The sequence below is a fragment of the Cricetulus griseus genome, assembly GCF_003668045.3.
Source record: "Cricetulus griseus strain 17A/GY chromosome 1 unlocalized genomic scaffold, alternate assembly CriGri-PICRH-1.0 chr1_1, whole genome shotgun sequence".
Taxonomy (NCBI): Eukaryota; Metazoa; Chordata; class Mammalia; order Rodentia; family Cricetidae; genus Cricetulus; species Cricetulus griseus.
The window spans coordinates 157,598,402-157,617,493 of record NW_023276807.1 but is presented as its reverse complement, the minus strand read 5'-3'; the positions used below and the strand labels follow the sequence as shown (position 1 = coordinate 157,617,493).

The 19,092-nt window shown below is 44.5% G+C and overlaps 1 protein-coding gene across 3 annotated transcripts in view; it reads right to left on the bottom strand.

Annotated features, from left to right (window-relative positions):
• Positions 1-16,397, bottom strand: part of Shroom3 (shroom family member 3) — a 103,780-nt gene extending 87,383 nt beyond the window's left edge. For 2 of the 3 annotated variants that reach the window (XM_027388434.2, XM_035452557.1), the window contains exon 1: positions 16,247-16,397. In XM_027388434.2, coding sequence (XP_027244235.1) covers positions 16,247-16,323 — 77 coding nt within the window. In that variant the 5' untranslated portion in view covers positions 16,324-16,397. The remainder of the gene's footprint in view (positions 1-16,246) is intronic. The other variant, XM_027388436.2, reaches the window with a different exon arrangement.
• Positions 16,398-19,092: the final 2,695 nt, after the last annotated feature.

Genomic DNA, 19,092 nt, shown 5'->3' with positions numbered 1-19,092 from the left:
CCGTCCTTAGTTTGATGGATGCTAAACTCCCACAACAATGTTTACAGGATTGTGGGGATTTATTGTAAGTTGTATGGAAAAGCCATTGGTAGCCATAAAAGCAAGTGTTGGCATCAACTTTATCACTGTGGAAAGATCCAGAAGTAAAGGGAATTACCCTTGCTGGTGTGTTCAGTATGTGGAACCCAAACTGGCTGCCTGCAACCCAGTGAAGTGTTAAAGTTCACAGAAAGGGAAAACTCCCACAGGACCAGAGAGAAGACAGGTGGCACTTGTCCTGATACCACATCATTGGGAAAGGGTCCTGAAACCAGCCCAGGCTGCAGGGGACCAGAGGCTGTGCTGGCCACCAGCTTGACGGCCTTAAATCCCCTGTTGCCCCTGGGGCTCCCAAGTGCTCCTCATATTTCTGTATCCAGAAGCCCAACAGTCAAACAGCTTTCTTCTCCAATTAGTAAACAGGCCAATGGATGTCACTGTTGCACCACTGAAACAGAACCTGAACTCCAAGGGGACCTTGATTAGCTACACACTCAATCCTTGTGACTTTAAGACAGCAGTACGGGCTCTCAACCAAAAGCAAGTGATGGAAAAGGAGGCAGTAACTGAGATGCTTATTCAGGACAAGTGAAAGCAAATGGCTATGAGCACAATGAATACGTAAGCATGAATGCCACTCATCAGGAGAAAATCACAAAGAAAATCAAACCAGGTTCTCTGACTTTAAATATTGATTCTTCCACACAGCATGATTTTGCCTCACAGACAATGCCCAAGATTATTTTGTGAAGTTTGTATGTATGTATGTATGTTTATGCTGGTATCGAGACTGAGCTCTCTCTTCAATAGCACTACATAAATGCATACTTCTTGCTGAGTGTGATGGTGTGTGTCTTTAATCTCAGCACCCAGAAGACAGAGAGGCAGGTGGGCTTCTGAGAGTTGGAGGCCAGCCTGACCTATGTATTGATTTCCAGGACAGTCTGAGTTACACGGTGAAATCCTGAGAGAGAGAGAGAGAGAGAGAGAGAGAGAGAGAGAGAGAGAGAGAGAGCAAACTTCTATCTATCACATGCCAGGAACCCTGAGACTTCTCAAAACTCTTGAGTAAAAAGCTGTTATGTCCTTTCTTCCTTTTCATATGAAGTATGCTGGTTTTCCTGTCAACTTGGCACAAGCTTGGATCATCAGGGAAGAGGAACCTCAACTGAGAAAACGCCTTAATCAGATTGGCCTGTGGGCAAGTCTATGGTGCATTTTCTTGATTAATGATTGATGTGTGAGGGCCCAGCCCAGTGTTGGCAGTGCTACCCCTGAGCCAGCTAAGGAGAACAAGCCAGTAGATAGTGTTCCCCTACGGCATCCGCTTCAATTCCCACCACCAGATTCCTGCCCTGAGTTTCCTCCATGATGGACTGTGACTGAGAAGTGTGAGCCAAATAAACCCTTTCTTCCCCAAGTTTATTTTGGTCATTGTCTTTATCGTAGCAATAGGAAGCAAACTAAGATATAGGGACACTGAGGCCCAGCAAGAAAAAGTGTCTTTTCCATTACACAGTGGTGATAATGAATAGTGTCAAGTCCCATCTGGTGGTTTGTTAAGGCTTGGTCCCTGAGTCTAGATCAGAAGCATTTAAAGGACTCTAGCCGTAGACACACCCCTATGATGAAGATGTCCTCCAAATAGTCCTAGCATTCTTTGACAGCCTACTAGTGTCCCTCCCTGGACACACTACAGTGAACACAGGTCCTTTCTGCTCCCAAAGACGCTGTAAGATTTTCCACAGACAGTCATGTTTCAACAGACTGAGATGGATTTAGGAGGCACCATGCAACTAACTGGAGAGGGCTGAGGGGAAGTTACCCAAACAGAAACAGAGGGGAATATCAGTTTAACCTGGAGAGATATCTAGTATCCAGGCACGAGTGAAAAATATTCTGGTTACCTAGAGTTAAGTTTAGATAAGATACATTTTAAAAGGAATAATCAGGTTTTTAAAAACTAAACTGAGTATGCTCAATATGATTAAAGCCAAGCTATTGCCCAGTCGTAGTTACTAAGGAAGACATCAGTAGCAAGCCCTGCCTTGGGGATGGTGAGAGGACTCTGGTATCATAGATATATCAGAAGTACTCTCGCAACTTCCCTGCAGCCAGAACCCAAGCAGAGCAGCAGGGACGGGAGATGAGTGGACTGCCTACAAGCTTTCTGGTGCATTCACTCTTCCGGGAATCTTGAGTCCAGATTAAGTCCCATCCGGATGACAAGCAATTCAGCAGTGTGGTCTGTGTGAGCTGAGAGTACACGGCTGAGCCTGTGTGTTCGCTTCTGAGTCAGAGCCTCGAATGCACAGCTAACATGTAAGCAGCTGCTGGGAGTTGGAGCGCTCTAAATCTTCCATCCAGGCCCAGTGAGAAGGAAGGTGGGTCTCAGTCATAAACACCAGCGACATTCCCTGACAATTCTTTAGTTGTCCCGGGTCACAGGCTATAATCATTCTTCAGTTTTCCAACAAGAGCCCTGTCACTGCCACTGTCAGACAGGCTTAACTGGTCTTTTGGAATACTTTCTAAATATATAAGTAAATCCTGCATTGTGATATCCTGATTATTCTAGGAGCTTTGAAGTCGAGATTTGGAGAAGGTAAGGTTAAATGAACAACCTTAGAGGGAAGTCTCAGAGGGATCTGTGTTTATCTTAACCACACTCACGTGTTTCTACCTTCCACCCAGTACTTTCTACCCTTTTTCCTTCCTATTGGTCATTCCTGGTTCTAGTTCTATTAATATCTTTGGACAATAGAACTACAAGTTAGCTTGTTGGCCAAAGATTTAATGTTGAGGCTAAAATCTTACATAAACTGCTGAATCATTTGGCAAGTGTTTATTACAACTCTGCCCCAGGCTCTGCGTCTAAAGAGACCAGGAGAACATTTAAATATAGAAGCAGAACAATGCACAAAGGGGCCTCAAGCCTTCACTTGTTCCTACAGAACCTGAGAAGAAGCTGGAGCTACAGCTCACATGGGTGATATTTGCATATAATGCTTGGCAAGCTATTTGCTCTCTCTGATATAGAACACAGGAAAAAAGATATGTAAATACATTGGCATCATTTTCATTAAAATCGTGTCTCTCCTTTCTGTAATGACTGGGTACCTGACGAGCATAACAGCCAACCATATCCATGGCTACTTTTCCTTCTGAATGGACTCATCTTTCTACCAGCACCCACCATACTCAGTCAAAGCACCTACCAGGACCTGGAAGTCAGGTGATCAGAGAAAGCTGCCACTGCTGTGGCAATGTGTGCTAGCTACCTTTCTCCTCTGAGCTCCATTTTATTCATTTTTTTCTTTTCTTTTTTGGTCTGAGTACTCTGTCTGCATGTAAGCCTGCAGGCCAGAAGAGGACATCAGATCCCATTACAGATGGTTGTGAGCCACCATGTGGTTGCTGGGAATTGAACTCAGAAACTCTGGAAGAGCAGCAGCCAGTGCTCTTAACCCCTGAGCCATCTTTCTAGCCAGAGCCTTGATTTTCTCATTTGTAAAGTGGTGATAAGTTGATGTGCTACCATCAACAATGGCTAAACGCACTGGGCATTTCCCACAGGCAAGACAATGACAGTGGCACCTGATGCCAACTAGAGAGGCACTCACCTTTAACCTTTGCTCCTTCTCATCTCCTATAGCCACAGTGTCACGCTTTCCTTTTACTCTATAAAATATTTCTTGACTCTCTTCCATCACTCTACTTCAAGTCCTCATTAACCCTTGGCCTCTTAGATGGTATCCCTATTTCGGCCCTTGTGTCCCTTACACTCATTCTCTGTGTACTCATTCAAGCAGTTGGTTTTAATAAAAATATGCACACTCTCACCTGAGCCCCTCCTGTGGTCTCTCACTGTCTAGAACAGTGGTTCTCAACCTGTGGATTTCGACCCCGTGCCTCCAAAAACATTTACATTAAGATTCATAATGGTAGCCGGGCGTTGGTGGTGCTCGCCTTTAATCCCAGCACTCAGGAGGCAGAGGCAGGCAGATCTCTGTGAGTTCAAGGACAGCCTGGTCTCCAGAGCCACTGCCAGGATAGGCTCCAAAGCTACACAGAGCTTTGTCTCAAAAAACCAAAAAAAAAAAAAAAAAAAAAAAAGATTCATAATGGTAAGATTCATAATGGTAGCAAAATTACAGTCATGAAGTAGCAACGAAAACAATGTTATGGTTGGGTGTCACCACAACATGAGGAACTGTATTAAAGGGTCACAGGATAAGAAAGGTTAAGAACAGCTGGTCTGGAATTAAGTACAGAGTGACACACAAAGTCAACTGCCCCCTCTCCTGACTGCCCCTACACAGCTCTTAATACACTCCAGGCTTCTTAATTTCGTTTGTATCTTTTTAAAAAAGATTTTATTTATTTATTATGTATACAACATTCTGCTTCCATGCATATCTGCACACCAGAAGTACCAGATCTCATAACGGATGATTGTGAGCCACCATGTGGTTGCTGGGAATTGAACTCAGGACCTCTGGAAGAGCAGTGGGTGCTCTTAACCTCTGAGCCATCTCTCCAGTCCCTTTGTTTCTATCTTATGCTTCCACACTCCCTCGGAATCACCAGTGTTCTAGCCTCCACCCACGTTTTATCTTTTCAGATTCACTGCAAGCTCAGCAAGTCCAGGAAACCTTTCATGTCCCTAGCAGCTGCTTCCAAGCAACTCCCTGCCCTTGACCATGAAAAACACATATCCCCAGTCCCTCTGCAGGGGACTGTTTCTTTTCATTAACCTCACTGGTTGATAATTTGCTGACTTATGACTCTTGTCTTTCAGTAAAAACAATGATTTATTCACCCTTAAATCCCCATCTGCCAGCACAATTCATGGCACATAACAAAGGCTCAATAAACAAAAACAGGAATGAAATCAATAGGATTCTCTGGCCCATGATTTTTTCACATATGATGTCCCATCACCAATATTCATGTGTCTCTAATAGTGGTTTGCAGCCAGGGGCAATTTTGATTCTATGTGGTGTTCTGCACACATCTGGAAACACTTGGCTTGTCACAGTTGGAGTGGCATCTATTGGATAGAAATTAGAGACACTCCTAAGTAACCTGTAATACCTGGGGCAGACCTTGTTCCCACACAACAAAGACCTACCCAGCCTAAGATGTTAATGATGCCCACACTGAAAATATCAGTTCTAGCCCAGTGTGGTGTCCCACGCCCTTAATCCTAGCACTCAGGAGGCAGAGGCAGATGGATCTCTGTAAGTTCAAGGCCATAGTGGTATATATACTGAACTTCAGGACAGCCAGGGCTACATAGTGAGACCCTGTCTCAACAACCCACTAAAATTCAGTTCTAGAGTAGAGTCTGGCAGATGGAAAATCCACAATATAGGGTTCCTAAGCCCAGCAGCTCAGTGGCATAGCAGTAGAAATGACAGCCAGAGTAAAGAGAAGCCAGATAGTATGGTAATGTTTTTAAGTTTGTTGAACTACTCTGCATAGTATTAGCTCTTTTCCCAGCATCAGACCCAAGGAGGGGAGGGGTTATAAGTAACACTTAAAAAAAAAAGAAAAGTTCTATTCAGAATTAGTAGAGTGTGGTGCATGACCCTGTCTTCTAACCTCCTTCTACCCCTCTTTCGTGTGTGTGTGTGTGTGTGTGTGTGTGTGTGTGTGTGTGTGTGTGTGTGTTATTGATATTTACATCCCTCATCCCCCAATATTTTGCTTCATGTTTGCTTCCCAGTACAACCCTTCAGAACACCTGGACCATGTGGGTCAAGAAGTTAGCTTTTCAGTTGATACAGTTGGATATGTAAAATATGCAAAGAAAAATTCAAATGTGTTTCATATCCTGCATAAACTCACAACCTGATACCTCTCTCCAGGAAGGCCTCACCTCCTGGGACCATAGGAGACCACAAAAATTAAAACTGGCAAGCTGCTGGGCAAATTGTACTGGCCATGTGACACAATACAGGTAAGCAGAGCCTGTGGCAAAGGATGCTGACCTACTTCTCAAGGACCTCACAGCCACAATACTATGTCACCGGTCACACGTGCTACAGCAGTCAGCTACTGTTTTCAACTGTGCATATTCAACCTCTCAATATTTGGGGCCAAAAAATAAAATAAAGCATAATGGTGAAGGAGGATGATCAGAGGTGTCAGAATGAGGACCTAAGTTCTAAAGCCACCACAGTGACCCCTGCCTCTAATCCATCTTCGTGACCCCCTGCCTGAACCTTGTGGCAGATTTATGATCAGTGTCTGCTGGTTATCTTTAGCCTTTCCCCGATTGCCTTCTTATCCACCCAACCATCTCTAGCTTCTCACAGAGTCATCTTTCTTGTCTGAGAAGCCCGGTGTCTGTTAACCTAGCTCAAACTATTGAAGTGTTCAAACCAAATGGCAGCATGGGAGGAATTTGTCTTTGCTTAACATACACAGGCACACAGTGGCTGTGCACCTTTTCATCCTAGAATAGTCATCTCATCCTAGGATTCCCAAGCTGGCATGTGGCATGCTGAGTCCTGTCTGGTAGCTCAGAGTCCTGGTACAAATACGAATGACCAAGACAGATGCTGCCACCACAACCAGGCGGAAGTTAGGAGACAGTAGAGTCGGATGTGTCAATTCCTTTTGCCAGTGCCTGATTTGCTAGGTGGACATCGAGTGCTCTGAAGCTGTGGCTAATGGTGGAGAATTCCTCTTGGTCCCCATTAACCTGACCCTGAGGGAGTTCCAGCAAATCTGTAGTGAAGAAGCTATGCTGTGATGCTCTGGCTTGGACAACTAATGAATTTACAGATAAGCAGAAAACACAGCACTAGCCTTGGCTACTTGCCAGCTGCCTACTCAAGGCATTTCTGTTGTCATGCAAGTGTACAGGAAACACATCCCTCTGGCAAGTCCAGGAGTTCTAGACTGACTGCTCTATTGTGGGATGGTCTTATTAACTAAATGTGTATACCCCTAACTCCCACTGCATCTATATTTGGAGAAAAGAGGCTCTAATAGTTAACCAAGGGAAGGAACCAAGCTAGGAAGATAACTTTAACACACAAAGATCCGAATTTGATCCTCAGAACCCATGTAAAACAAAAAGGGGGGAAAACATGGTGATTGAGAGCATTTATAAACTCAATGATGGGGAAGCACAGACAAATTTTGGGGACTCAGCGGCCCAGCAGCCTAACCTACTTGTCAAGTTCCAGACAAGTGGGAGACCGACTCAAAAAGAAAAAAAAATGTGAATGGCACCTGAGGGATGACCCCTGAGGTTGCCCTCTGGCCTCTGCATGCATCTACACCTGTGTATGTATGTGTGTACACATACAGAAGAAAGTTATATGAGATCACGAAGATGGGGCCCCAATCAGAATGATTAGTGCACTTGTAAGAAAACACACTTGGACTGAGGCTGTAGCTCACTAGGAGATTACTTGCCCAGCAGACATGAAAGCACTGGCTAGGATCTCCAGCAACAAAAGAATGCATGCATGCATGCATGCATGAATGAATGAATGAATGAATGAATGAATGAATGACATAAACCTCAGAGCTAAGCCCCACAACTCCTCCAATGCTTCTTCTATCTAGGGAAGGCCACGTGAATACATAGTGAGAATCTGCAAGCTAGGAAGAGAGTCCTACAGGATCTATAGTCTCCAGACTGAGGTCTGTGCCCAAGCAGACCTCAGACAAATGGCTGTAACAAGAACACTAAAGAGTGTACAGCTTGCCAAGGCAGTAATTATAGTCACAGTGACCACACACACACACACACACACAGAGAGAGAGAGAGAGAGAGAGAGAGAGAGAGAGAGAGAGAGAGAAGGAGGGTGGAAGGGAAGGAAAGAGTGACAGGGAGAGAGCCAGATAAATGAATGCTCCTGTTGGAAATGGCTCTGCTTTCCCCTGGTGTTTGAGAGAGAGTGAGAGAGAGCAGCTCTTTGATTGGGGAAATCTTTTTAAAACTGACTTTGTTCTTTTTTTTTTTTTAAATCTCAACTGCTCCTGGCATCATTAGCTCAGTCTAAGAGAAGTTTCAATTTCCTTTTATCCCCCTGGGCACGGGTTCCAATCCCTCAAAGCAGTGTCTTTTAATTGGCCAAGAAAAGGTCATCACTTCTAAGAAGAAATCATGTCACATTTTACAAAGTCAGCATGGGTCTTGGAGATCAGAAGGGGTGGCAGCTCAGGATAGATTCATTTTCCCCAGTGAAATATTTAAGTAGCTGATGGCATGTGATTATTTTTCCAGCATAATTACTGTATAATTACATATACCCACTCTCATGCAACACATTCCCTTGTATAATTAGTTAGCCTTTATTTCAAATTCACTTGCCTTTAAGATTTTGTCCTTTTCTTTTAAATTTAGATTCAGTGAATGACTAACAGACACTGTGGGTTTTTTGTTTGTTTGTTTGTTTGTTTTTCGAGACAGAGTTTCTCTGTGTAGCTTTGGAGCCTATCCTGGCAGTGGCTCTGGAGACCAGGCTGGCCTCGAACTCACAAAGATCTGACAGCCTCTGCCTCCCGAGTGCTGGGATTAAAGGCATGTGACACCCCGGCCAACACTATTGGTTAACAGTGGTTTCCTTACAGGTAATAATTTTCTGTAATGTTCTCCTATACAGATTCCCTCATCACATACATGCTTTTCAGAAAATGATGCAAGTTGGGGGTTGGGGCTGGAGATGTAATTCCATTAGTAGAATGTTTGCCTTGAATGCACAAGGCTGGGGGTTCAATTCATAGAACTACATAAAGTTATAAAAATGGGTATGGTGGGGCATGTGGGAGCTGGAAGCAGGAGGGTTAGAAATTCAAGGTCATCCTTGGCTACATAGCAAGTTTGAAACCAACCTGGACCACATGAGATCTCACCTTTAAGAAATAAAAAAGATACAAGTGTGTCAAGGTATTCTCCTTGTCTTTATACACGCCCCCTGACATATGCTGCCCTCTCCAGAGAAATTGCTGTGAAGGGCATAATCAAATCTATCGTACACACAAGGCCACTGTTCTAGCTGAAGAAAGCGGCTGAGGTAATCCCCACTCCATCAGTTCATTTGCACTTCTGGAGTTACAAAGCTAGTGCGGGTCTGGAGTGGCTGGCATGTCCTGTGGTAAAGGAGAAGGACTGGGCCCTTTCAAAGCAAGAGGCAAAAAATTCACAGAAATACAACTCCAACCACTTCAAAGAGCTACCCATGTAAAGGACATGCCACAGTGTTCCATATCTTTCTTTTAAGAAGCCCTGGCATTTGTCACATCAGTCAGTGTCTTAACTCAGTACTTAGGAAAACTTAAGCAGTAATTTTTTATATACAATTTCTCCATTACAGATGAGATGAATAGATAAAAGCAATCACCAAAAAGTGTGTTGGGGACCACAATATGACAAATGAAAAATCTATGGTCAGTTCTCTTCTCCCTACTTTGTAGCTGGCAGGGGTAAAAAAAAAAAAAAAAGACTGTTTTTCAAAACAAACTTTCAGAAAAATCTCTTGGTTTTCCTTTTGAAGAACTGACTGAAACCCGGTTAGCACACTTGATAGCAGGACAGTAGGCAGAGCAAGGGAAGTGCCTGTCCTTGTCTGTTCCTGAGTTTGATGCCACAGTCTGTGAGCAATGTGGGCAACCTGGACTGTCATCAGGGAGAGCAGTGGGGACTCTAGTTTATATGTGAGCAGGATGGTGGTCCTTAACAGCTCAGGACTCAGGGGTGTGTAGGAGTGATGGGGAATCAAACCCAGGTTGCTTGGAAGGACAGCAAGTGTTCTTTGCTTCACGTCCATCTCTCCAGGACCACTGATGCATACATTTTAAAGAGATGTATTTGGTTCGTCGTTTGAGAAGCTGAACTGTATAAGATCAGGTGGCCTAATATGCTTGGATGATGGCCTCATGGTGGGAACAAGGGGAAGAGATTACAAGGAAATAGAAGAAGCCATAAAATGTGGAGAGGGGACAGTCTTTCAAGTCTATAACGACTCACCTCCACAGGGTACCAAGAAAACTAAATTGTCTTCAAGGGCACATGGCTAATGCCCTCTCCAATTCCCATAAGGTCCACCCATCAAAGGTCCCATTGCTACCACATCCCATCCCACATAAGGGATACACCATATCCAACCGTAACAGAGAAGGAGCTCTTAAGCTGGGGATCTGTTGTTAACCCTGGGTAAACGGTGACAGGATTGAGTTGAACTGAAGGATGCCCAGGTGGTGCTTAGAAAAGGGCACCAGAACTCATTACAGATGGTTGTGAGCTGGGACTGGAATTGAACTCAGGTCCTCTGGAAGAGCAGTCAGTGTTCTAAACCTCTGAGCCATGAACAGAGGGATTTCTTGGTATGGAAGTGATCCACATTTGGTATCAGAAGTGGTGAGAACAACAACAAAAAAAAAATGTGTTTCATATTTCAGGAAGAATAATTTGATGCAACAGAATTTGGTATAATGAAATAATGCAAACCTTCATGGTATTAGAAACCAAGCAGTGGGGGTTTGCATGCCTTTGTTCAGTCTCTTCTAGCACACAGATAAGGACAGGACAACATATATTGCTTAAATGAAGCTGTGTCCTTAGCCATTATAGCTCACTTAGACAAAAAACAAAACAAAAAACTAAAGCTCCCTTATGGCTGCCTCTGCCAAGGCTTGGCTATTTCAGTAGGCTCTTTGGAGATTTCTGTGTGGGTTTTGCTGGATGCAGATCGACTCCACCTTTCTGTGGCCATCATGTTATCCAGTTAGAATGCAAACAGCACAGGGACCAGGGTCCCTCTGGGAACCATCATTCAGGGCCTCTGAGAAGCAACTGATTGATGGTAACTGAGGTTCACGGATGGGTCCTCTGGGATGCTGATGGGCAATGGATCAAACTCTAGGCTTGTGACTTGTGACATTAGATGAGGGCTACAGAAAGCCAAAGTAGCAAGGGTGGGGCTACTTCAGACAACACACACACACACACACACACACACACACACACACACACACACACACACTTCAGCTGCTAGTATTTGTCAATAGCATTTTATTGACTTTTACTCTACGATTGACCTCTACACGTTGCTATGGAAACCACTGCATTTTAATCAGTTTCAGGAAGAGACTTGTATAAGCAATAAAGAAACAATGTTCTACTAAATGTGCAGGCTCTTTAGAGTCAGTGAAGCCAGTTCAAGTTGAGCCTTTCTACTCACTAGTTCTACCTCCCCAAGCAAATGGGTTATTAGCTTCTCCAGGCCTCAGTTTTGCCATCTGTAAGATGGGGCTAGGGATACTTGATGGCTTAAAGTAAGTACTAGACAAACACTAGTTTCTATTATTTAGACAGAAACCAAAAACCCGGTCCCTCTGAAGCAGGTCTCCCCTTGAGTCCAATCTAAGGCACAAAAGGAAACAAGAGCAGCTTCAAGGTAAAAGTCTGGGTCACATTGGATCTACCACTCTGCTGATTGGTAAGGAACTGGGTACCTGTCAAAGGCATCATACATCCTCTGCGGTTCTAAAGGAAATAAAACAAGAGAAAGGTGTGCATAGCAGCGCAGAAGGTAGTCTAATCAGTCCAACCAAAGCCTGTGCTACAGCATAGTGGGATCATCCTTAGGGAGGGGGTTACTATAACACAGTGCTGAGAATACACCAGGCTCTACCAAAAAAGGGGGGGCTGAAAATTTCTACCTCTAAATAGATGATGATTTGGGGGCCATGGAGGTCACATGGAACACCAACTCTATACATCCATTATGTCTGTAAAATCTGAATTTCATGCTGAATATTACTCTTCTTTTTTTTTTCTTAAATCAATGTTTAAAAGACAAATGAGCTGGGGAAATGGCTCGGCTGGCAAAGTGCTTGTTATACCCATTTGAAGACCTGAGTTCGGATCCCGGGTGCCCATGTAAAAAACTGACTGCATTGGCACACACCTGATAACCTCAGTTCTGGGGAGGCAGAGAGAAGAGAATCCCTAGGGCTTGCTGGACATCCACCAGCCTAACTGAATCAGTGAGCTGCAGGATCAGTGAACAATCTCAGAGAGATTGAGGAATTCACCTAATGTGGGCATCTGTCCACATGCACGCGCGCGCGCACACACACACACACACACACACACACACACACACACACACACACACAGAGAGAGAGAGAGAGAGAGAGAGAGAGAGAGAGAGAGAGAGAGAGAGACCACACCCTCAACCCCCCCACACATACAGGCAGAGGCAAAAACATATCACCCTATTAGATTTTAAACTCCAGAGGATGCTGATCTCCTTAGCTGGAGTAGGTAATTAATAACAATGACAGGTAGGCTGGTATGGAAATGCCCCTCTGATCTCCTTCCTAAGTGGTGATAACATGCATCGAGTTTAGAATTGCTTTCATCATATCGTAAATCTTCCCACAAACCTGTTCAAGTGAGTATTTGTGGTTAAGACTTGGACCTGCACAGCCTTACATCCTGTTTAAACTCAACTCTACATCTTAGGGACTGTCTGATCTAGGGCAATTTACTAAATCTCTCTGTGCCTCAGTTGATTTATCTGTCAAATGGAAGTAATGGGAGAACTTCAAAGTCATGAAGATGACTCGAGATGCTGTATGTGAAATGCTTAGGACAGTGGCTGCCATATAATAATCCCGGAGTAAATGCTTAGCTATAGTTATTTTACTTCTCACTGGGAGAGAAAATTCTAGACACAAATGATGCCTCTATCACAATCTCCCCAGCCTCCCAGAATCTCTCATTTAGTCTGGAATTCCACCACATGGTGTACAGAATGTTGCTGTACATTCCTTCCAGGCTGCTGGCCTCTGGCACAGCATGCTCCAACCCATCTTGCTTGGCACCGTTGGGCTCACTTCTTTTGAACTTTCCTTTTATCTCTTTACGGCTTGATTGAAACAGCTTCAATGGTTTCCTTCTGCCAAAAGTCTACATCCCAAGCATCTTTGTCTATTCTCATGCTGGCCACATTTTCCCACACACAATGAGTATTTCAAACATGGAATCTGCGCTGGCCACAGGCTCTGCCCCCTGTCCTCCAAGCTCCACAGGAGCAATCCCACCTCTGAGGTGCTGTCTTCAACAACTAGCTAGTCCACTCTTAAATCCCATCCTCTCAGAATACTGTGTTCAGGAAGGCTGTCTGACCACTCAGATCTACTTTGATTTCCTAAAGCATCTCATATCTTAGCTCTGGTTCTCATTTGACACTCAGTCACAACCATCATCCTTGTGCTGTGGGCTTACATATATACACATATACATACAAACATACATACATACAAACATACATTCATATATACATGTATTCATATATACACATACACACGTACATACAGACACACACATACATACATAAATTAAATTCCACAAGCATTCATTGGTAAGGCTTTGGAAATTCAGAATTAAATTAAAAGGCAAAACTCAACCTGAGGATGAAGCTCAGGGGTAGAGTGCCCACCTAGCACATGTGAAGTCCTGGGTTTGATCCCCAGTACTAGTATTAATAATGACAGGAATAGGATGGGGACATAGTTCAGAGGGACAGTTCTTGTTTATCAAATTAAGGCCCTGGGTTTGATCCCTAGCACCACGAAGAAAAGGAAAAATTATGGCAGCAAGTAAGCCAAGTGTGGTGGGCCATGCCCAACCTCAGCAGATAAGAGGCAGAGGCAGGAGGATCCCTGAGTGTTTAAGGCCAGCCTGGTCTACATGGCAAGTTCTAGGCCAGTCAGGGCTTCATAGCAAGACTTTGTCTCAAAGATAAAAAGTAAGAAAAAGAGCACAGTAAATGAGGGAGAGTAAGAATAATTGCCAGGCCACAGCAGGAGTTGTACTCTTTTAGAGGTGCACAAAGCACCTGGTGGCCCAGAGATGGAAACAATGACAAAGAGACAGACCAGCATTGAAAGCACGCAGGGCTGGACTCATCTTTCCTCTTCCGGGCAGATTAGCCCTTCTTCTAGCTGATCAAAAACACAGAACTGGATCTGAAAGACGTTAAGATCCTGTCCTACTTAGGCTCTCAAAATGACCAGCTCTGACCGGTTTTCCTTCCCCGGCACTGGCCTCTCCCTGGAGTATATTTCCACCTTCCCTTCTACCTAACTCACCTCTATCTGCCTATTTGTTTAAAATGTGAACCAACTGGTCAGGTACAGTAATCTAATTCTGCATTTGGTTGGAGGCCAATGCATTGAGAGCATTCAATAAATAGTGGTGTCTGGCGTGCCCTTCCTAGATTCCAGCTGCTTGCTTCCTGAGATGAAGCTGGGGTCTTAGGAGGCAAGCCTGAGAGACAAGGGATGGAAGGTGCTAAAGCAACGGAGTGAGTGGAGGCAGATCTGTTCTGACTGCCTGGCCCAGAAATTATACACCTGTCGTTGGCCTGCTTGGTTAAAGCCTGTGACATGCAAATGCCTCTCCCATGAGTTGGCAAGGGTGTGCCTTCTTCCTGACAGATTTTCTCTGATTCAATCTGGGTAAAAGTGCACACAGGCCCATCTGTGCTCACTTGCCATCATTAAGGAGATTCTCCTTCCTGTGAGTGGGTGGTCCTGGGGAGGAGCAAGAGAGGTGTTTGCTGGGTTATACAGGCTGCCCCAAGGGAGGAAGAGCAGGAAGAGCATCTTGAAGATAAAATCTCATGGACAATGAGCACTCATTGGAACATAAGACCAGCCATTCTGCCCATCTACCATGTAACACCCAATGAGAATCCAAAGATGAATGTCACAGGACCTACTTCATGGAAGTAGTCAATAAGTATTTACCTCATCAGTGAGTTAAATTCATGTTTTAGCTTTCATCGACAATCTTCTTCTATGGAGGAGACTCTGTATTATCTAACACACTATATGTCATAGCTGAAGGAAGCATTATGGCCTCAATAAGAATATTCCAACATACTCTTCCACTGCTGGATGTGGACTCCCAAATTCCTTTTCCTTTTTCCTTATCGCCCATCCACATACGCATGGAGCCCTCTGGTTTAACCCACTTTTTAAAAATTTCTCCAGGCCTCTGAATGGTAATTGGAGCAACATTGGGCAGTTGTGAGTTGACCTCTGGCTTGCCCCTTCTCTGCTGCATTTTCTCAGGCAGACATAGGCTGGCCAACAGTCCGGAGCATTAGTTCCATTTCCAGCCTATCACTGGCTTTGGGGCAGCTTTGATGGCCAGCTGCGTCACCCATTCTCTATCTATAGAATTGCAATGGTGCCAACTGGCTCAGACATGGAGCAAGGGCTGGTGAGCTCACCGCTAGAGAGCATGACGCACCCAAGAGTAATGCAATACTATAAGGAGAAATTTTTATTTATTTATTTTTTGGTCCGTCCACCAACCTCACAGTTTCTGGCTTTTCTGCCTCTGTGGTTTTGGCACATTGCTTCTAGAGGTCTGAATAATGAGCATGACTAGGTTCCTCAAACATAGATTCTATTTTGAATAGAGCTGGTACTAATAGTAGCTCTAGTTGTAGCTGGTGGCCAGTCAGACACAGGCAGCAGGTAAGTAGGAGTCACCGGCAGAAGCCCTTTGGAAGCGTCTCTCTGAGCTGTTTCAGCTAAACTATAAGTTTGAAAAGAATTCTACTACAAAACAAGAAATAGAACCTTTTCAGATTACAACCACATATTATAGCTACGAGAAAAACCACACCGAACACACACACACACACACACACCAAAGAGCCAGAGAATTACTTTCATCCATCAGAGTATTGTAAGACAAATTCCTCGAGCATGAACTGTAGAACTGTGGGACTCTCTCTAGAAAAGTCCCCTTTATTGGTCAACTGATAAAGACATCAGCAGCATAACACAAGAGAGTGGCTAAAACCCAAAGCAAACATGATTGACATAAGCACAATGGGAAACAGTGACACCAATTCCTAAAGCAAATAGTCAGAATCTATTATTGGTGATTTTCAAACAAGAGAATGAACAAGCATGCATTGTTTCTTTAAAATTAGAAACTTCCAGAAATAACATTCCTTTAGAGAAAAGACCATCACACCCATCTCACATTAGCCCAAAGGTGACTAGAAGGTACGTACACTCAGTTTTATACTGTGTGCCAACCCAGCACTTTCCATTTGAGCCACAGAGGAAGCAAGGGAGTGAATGTTGGCCCTTTCCCCTGGAGCCCTCACTGACTAAACAGGAAACAGCCCACAAAGCCCTTACTTACAACTTCTGTTGCCTTCTTGAGTTTGGGGTCCCAAATCTAGGAAGCACGAGAGCCAGGCAGCCCTTCCTCCCCACCATGTCTGGAACAGTGCAAGAGGCAGACTTGGTGTGGAAGACCAGCCGGAGCAAAGGAGGAAGAGGCGCTTACTCACCCTGCACTCAGACCTGGCACCGGTTATAAAAACAACACAACTCCCTCGGGGAGGTGCGCCTCCCAGCCACCTTGCCTCATCACCAATTTGCAGCAAATAGAGCTGGCTGGCTGGGATGGCAGGAAATGACCAACAAGCAAGAGACCCCCAAGTCAGCCTCAGAGAGTCATTTTCAAGTGGGATTTGTGACACTAGGGCCTGTTTCCTATAGAGAAGTGAGTTGTACATGGTTTGGTCAGGTACTCAGTAAAAGGCAGCCAATAGACTATTGGGGGTTCCTTAGACTGTTCCTCTGTAAATACAGCCAGCTGCCTGTGATGGGGGGGGGGGTGCTAGCCAAAGAAGGGAGCCGCTAAGATTGTTTCTGGGACTCACCTCACTCATGATCTGACTGCTCCAGGATTCTGCTTTCCAATTGTATGTGGAAAGTTCTCTCTTCCCCCCAAATCTCTTTTAAACATTTTAGAACTTCATTATTGTTGTTGTGTGTTTGATGTGATGCACAGGCCATAGTCACGCACGTGGAGGTCAGAGGACAAGTTTCAGGACTACATTCTCTTCTTCCACTGTGAGATACAGGGATCAAACTCAGGGTAAGAAGCACTGCAGGGTAAGAAGCACTTTTACCCCTCCCCCAAAACTCCACTGGGCCCTATTTAACATCTTATGCAAATATAAACATATAGTATTGAAGAATTTATTTCTGAGTATATACATATATATATATATATATTGTCACTTAAAAATAAGATTCATAGAAGCAGAGATCCAAGGCTTCCTATGCTGTCTCTGCTAACAGACTGTGCCCCAGCTAACCTCCTCCAGCAGGAATTCTCACAGGTGGTCAGCTGCTCCACCTTACTCCAATTCCAGCAAGGGCTGGGTGGTGGTGCCTACTTCCCATGAGCTATCCAGATGCCACTCATGGCAGAGATTCATTAAATGCTGCCAGGCCTGACCTCATGACCTGGGAGGGGAAGACACTCTGAGGGGAAGCTCTGAGTGCAGACTCTCACACCCTCCCTTTCAGGGCAGTCTCACAGGCTTAGTGCCAGGGTGTTCCCCAGTGCCATCTGCTGAAACATCTTGACTGACGATATTCCTAAAACTTCCAAAGCTTGGTTTCCTCCTCAAAGCATAAACAAGTTCTCATTCTCTGTAGATTTATTTTCTCAGGCCTCAAACTCATTAGGTGGCAATGAATGTCCAATCCTCCTGCTTCTACCTGCCAAAAGCTGCTGTGGGAGGCATGTGCCACCATGCTCCGTTTATGTGGCTCTGGGAGTCAGACCCAGGGATTCATGGTGTCAGGCAACATCCTACCCCTGAGTGTAATACCCATCTGTAGAATTTTCTGGCTCGATGGTTTGTTTCTCCTTTGGCAACTCTGTCATTGCCAAGTGGAACCAGAGACTGAGGTTCCTTCCAGCTTCTAGGGATCCCAAGCATATCCTTCTCAAAAATTGTAAAGGGCGTGGGAGATTCGGCTCGATGCTAGAGTACTTGCCTTGCAGGCATGAAGCTCTGTGCTTGATATTCAAAACTTTGAAACTATTTTTAATTAAAATATTTTGTCAAATAATTGTAGTGTGGGAGGGGGCTTGGCTCACAGCACCCATGCCTTACAGCTCATGGTCCACAGCACCTATGTCTTACAGCTTAAAATTGCCTGTAACTCCAGCTTCAGGGGAGCCAATGCCTTCCTCTTCTGGCAATCTGCAGGCACTGCACACACATGGCAGAAATACACATATGCACGGAAAAACAAATGTAAATCTTTAGAAAGAAAATCCACAAAGGTTTTGCTTATCATTGTTCAAGAGGGGGGAGACAATAATTGTAGGAGTTAAGAGATGGCTCTGTGGTTAAGAACACTAGTTGTTCTTGCAGAGGACCTAGGTTTGGTACCCAGCACCCACATGACAGCTTATAATTGTCTAAGATTTCTGATGCTCTTCTGGCCTCCACAGGCACCAGGCATGCATATAGTACACATGCCTATAACCAGGCAAACATTTATACACATAAAGTAAAAACTAATAAACCTTTATGAAAATAATAAATGTAAAATAAAGAGCTCACATAAAAATCTAGGTGTGTATGGTAGCCTGCCTGAAATACCAGCACTCCAGAGGTGCAGAGTTGGGGTCCCTGGGCAAGCTGACTAGCTAGACTAGCCCAATCCATGAGCTCTGGGTTCAGTGAGACACTCTACCTCACTAAGTAAAGTGGCCTCTACACACACACAACACACACACACACACACAAACACACACTTGCACACTGTGTGCACACACACATATTAAAAAGTTTAAAAGAAGCTGGGCATTGGTGGCGCACTCCTTTAATCCCAGCACTGGGGAGGCAGAGGCAGGTGGATCTCTGTGAGTTCGAGGCCAGCCTGGTCTCCAGAGTGAGTGCCAGGATAGGTGCCAAAGCTATAGAGAGACCCTGTCTCAAAAAAAACAAAACAAAACAAAAAAAGTTTAAAAGAAAGCCTAGCCGCCAAGCCGCCCAAGCCCTGCTGCCATGTTATGGTCCCAAGTAACATACAGAGACTTATATTAAGTAAAGATGCTGCTTGGACAATAACTAGGATTTCTCATCTGCTAGCTCAGTCTTAATTATCATAAATCTATATATTTTATAAGACTTATCTTATCGAGGATGCCTTCCACTTGTGCCTCTCTTGCTG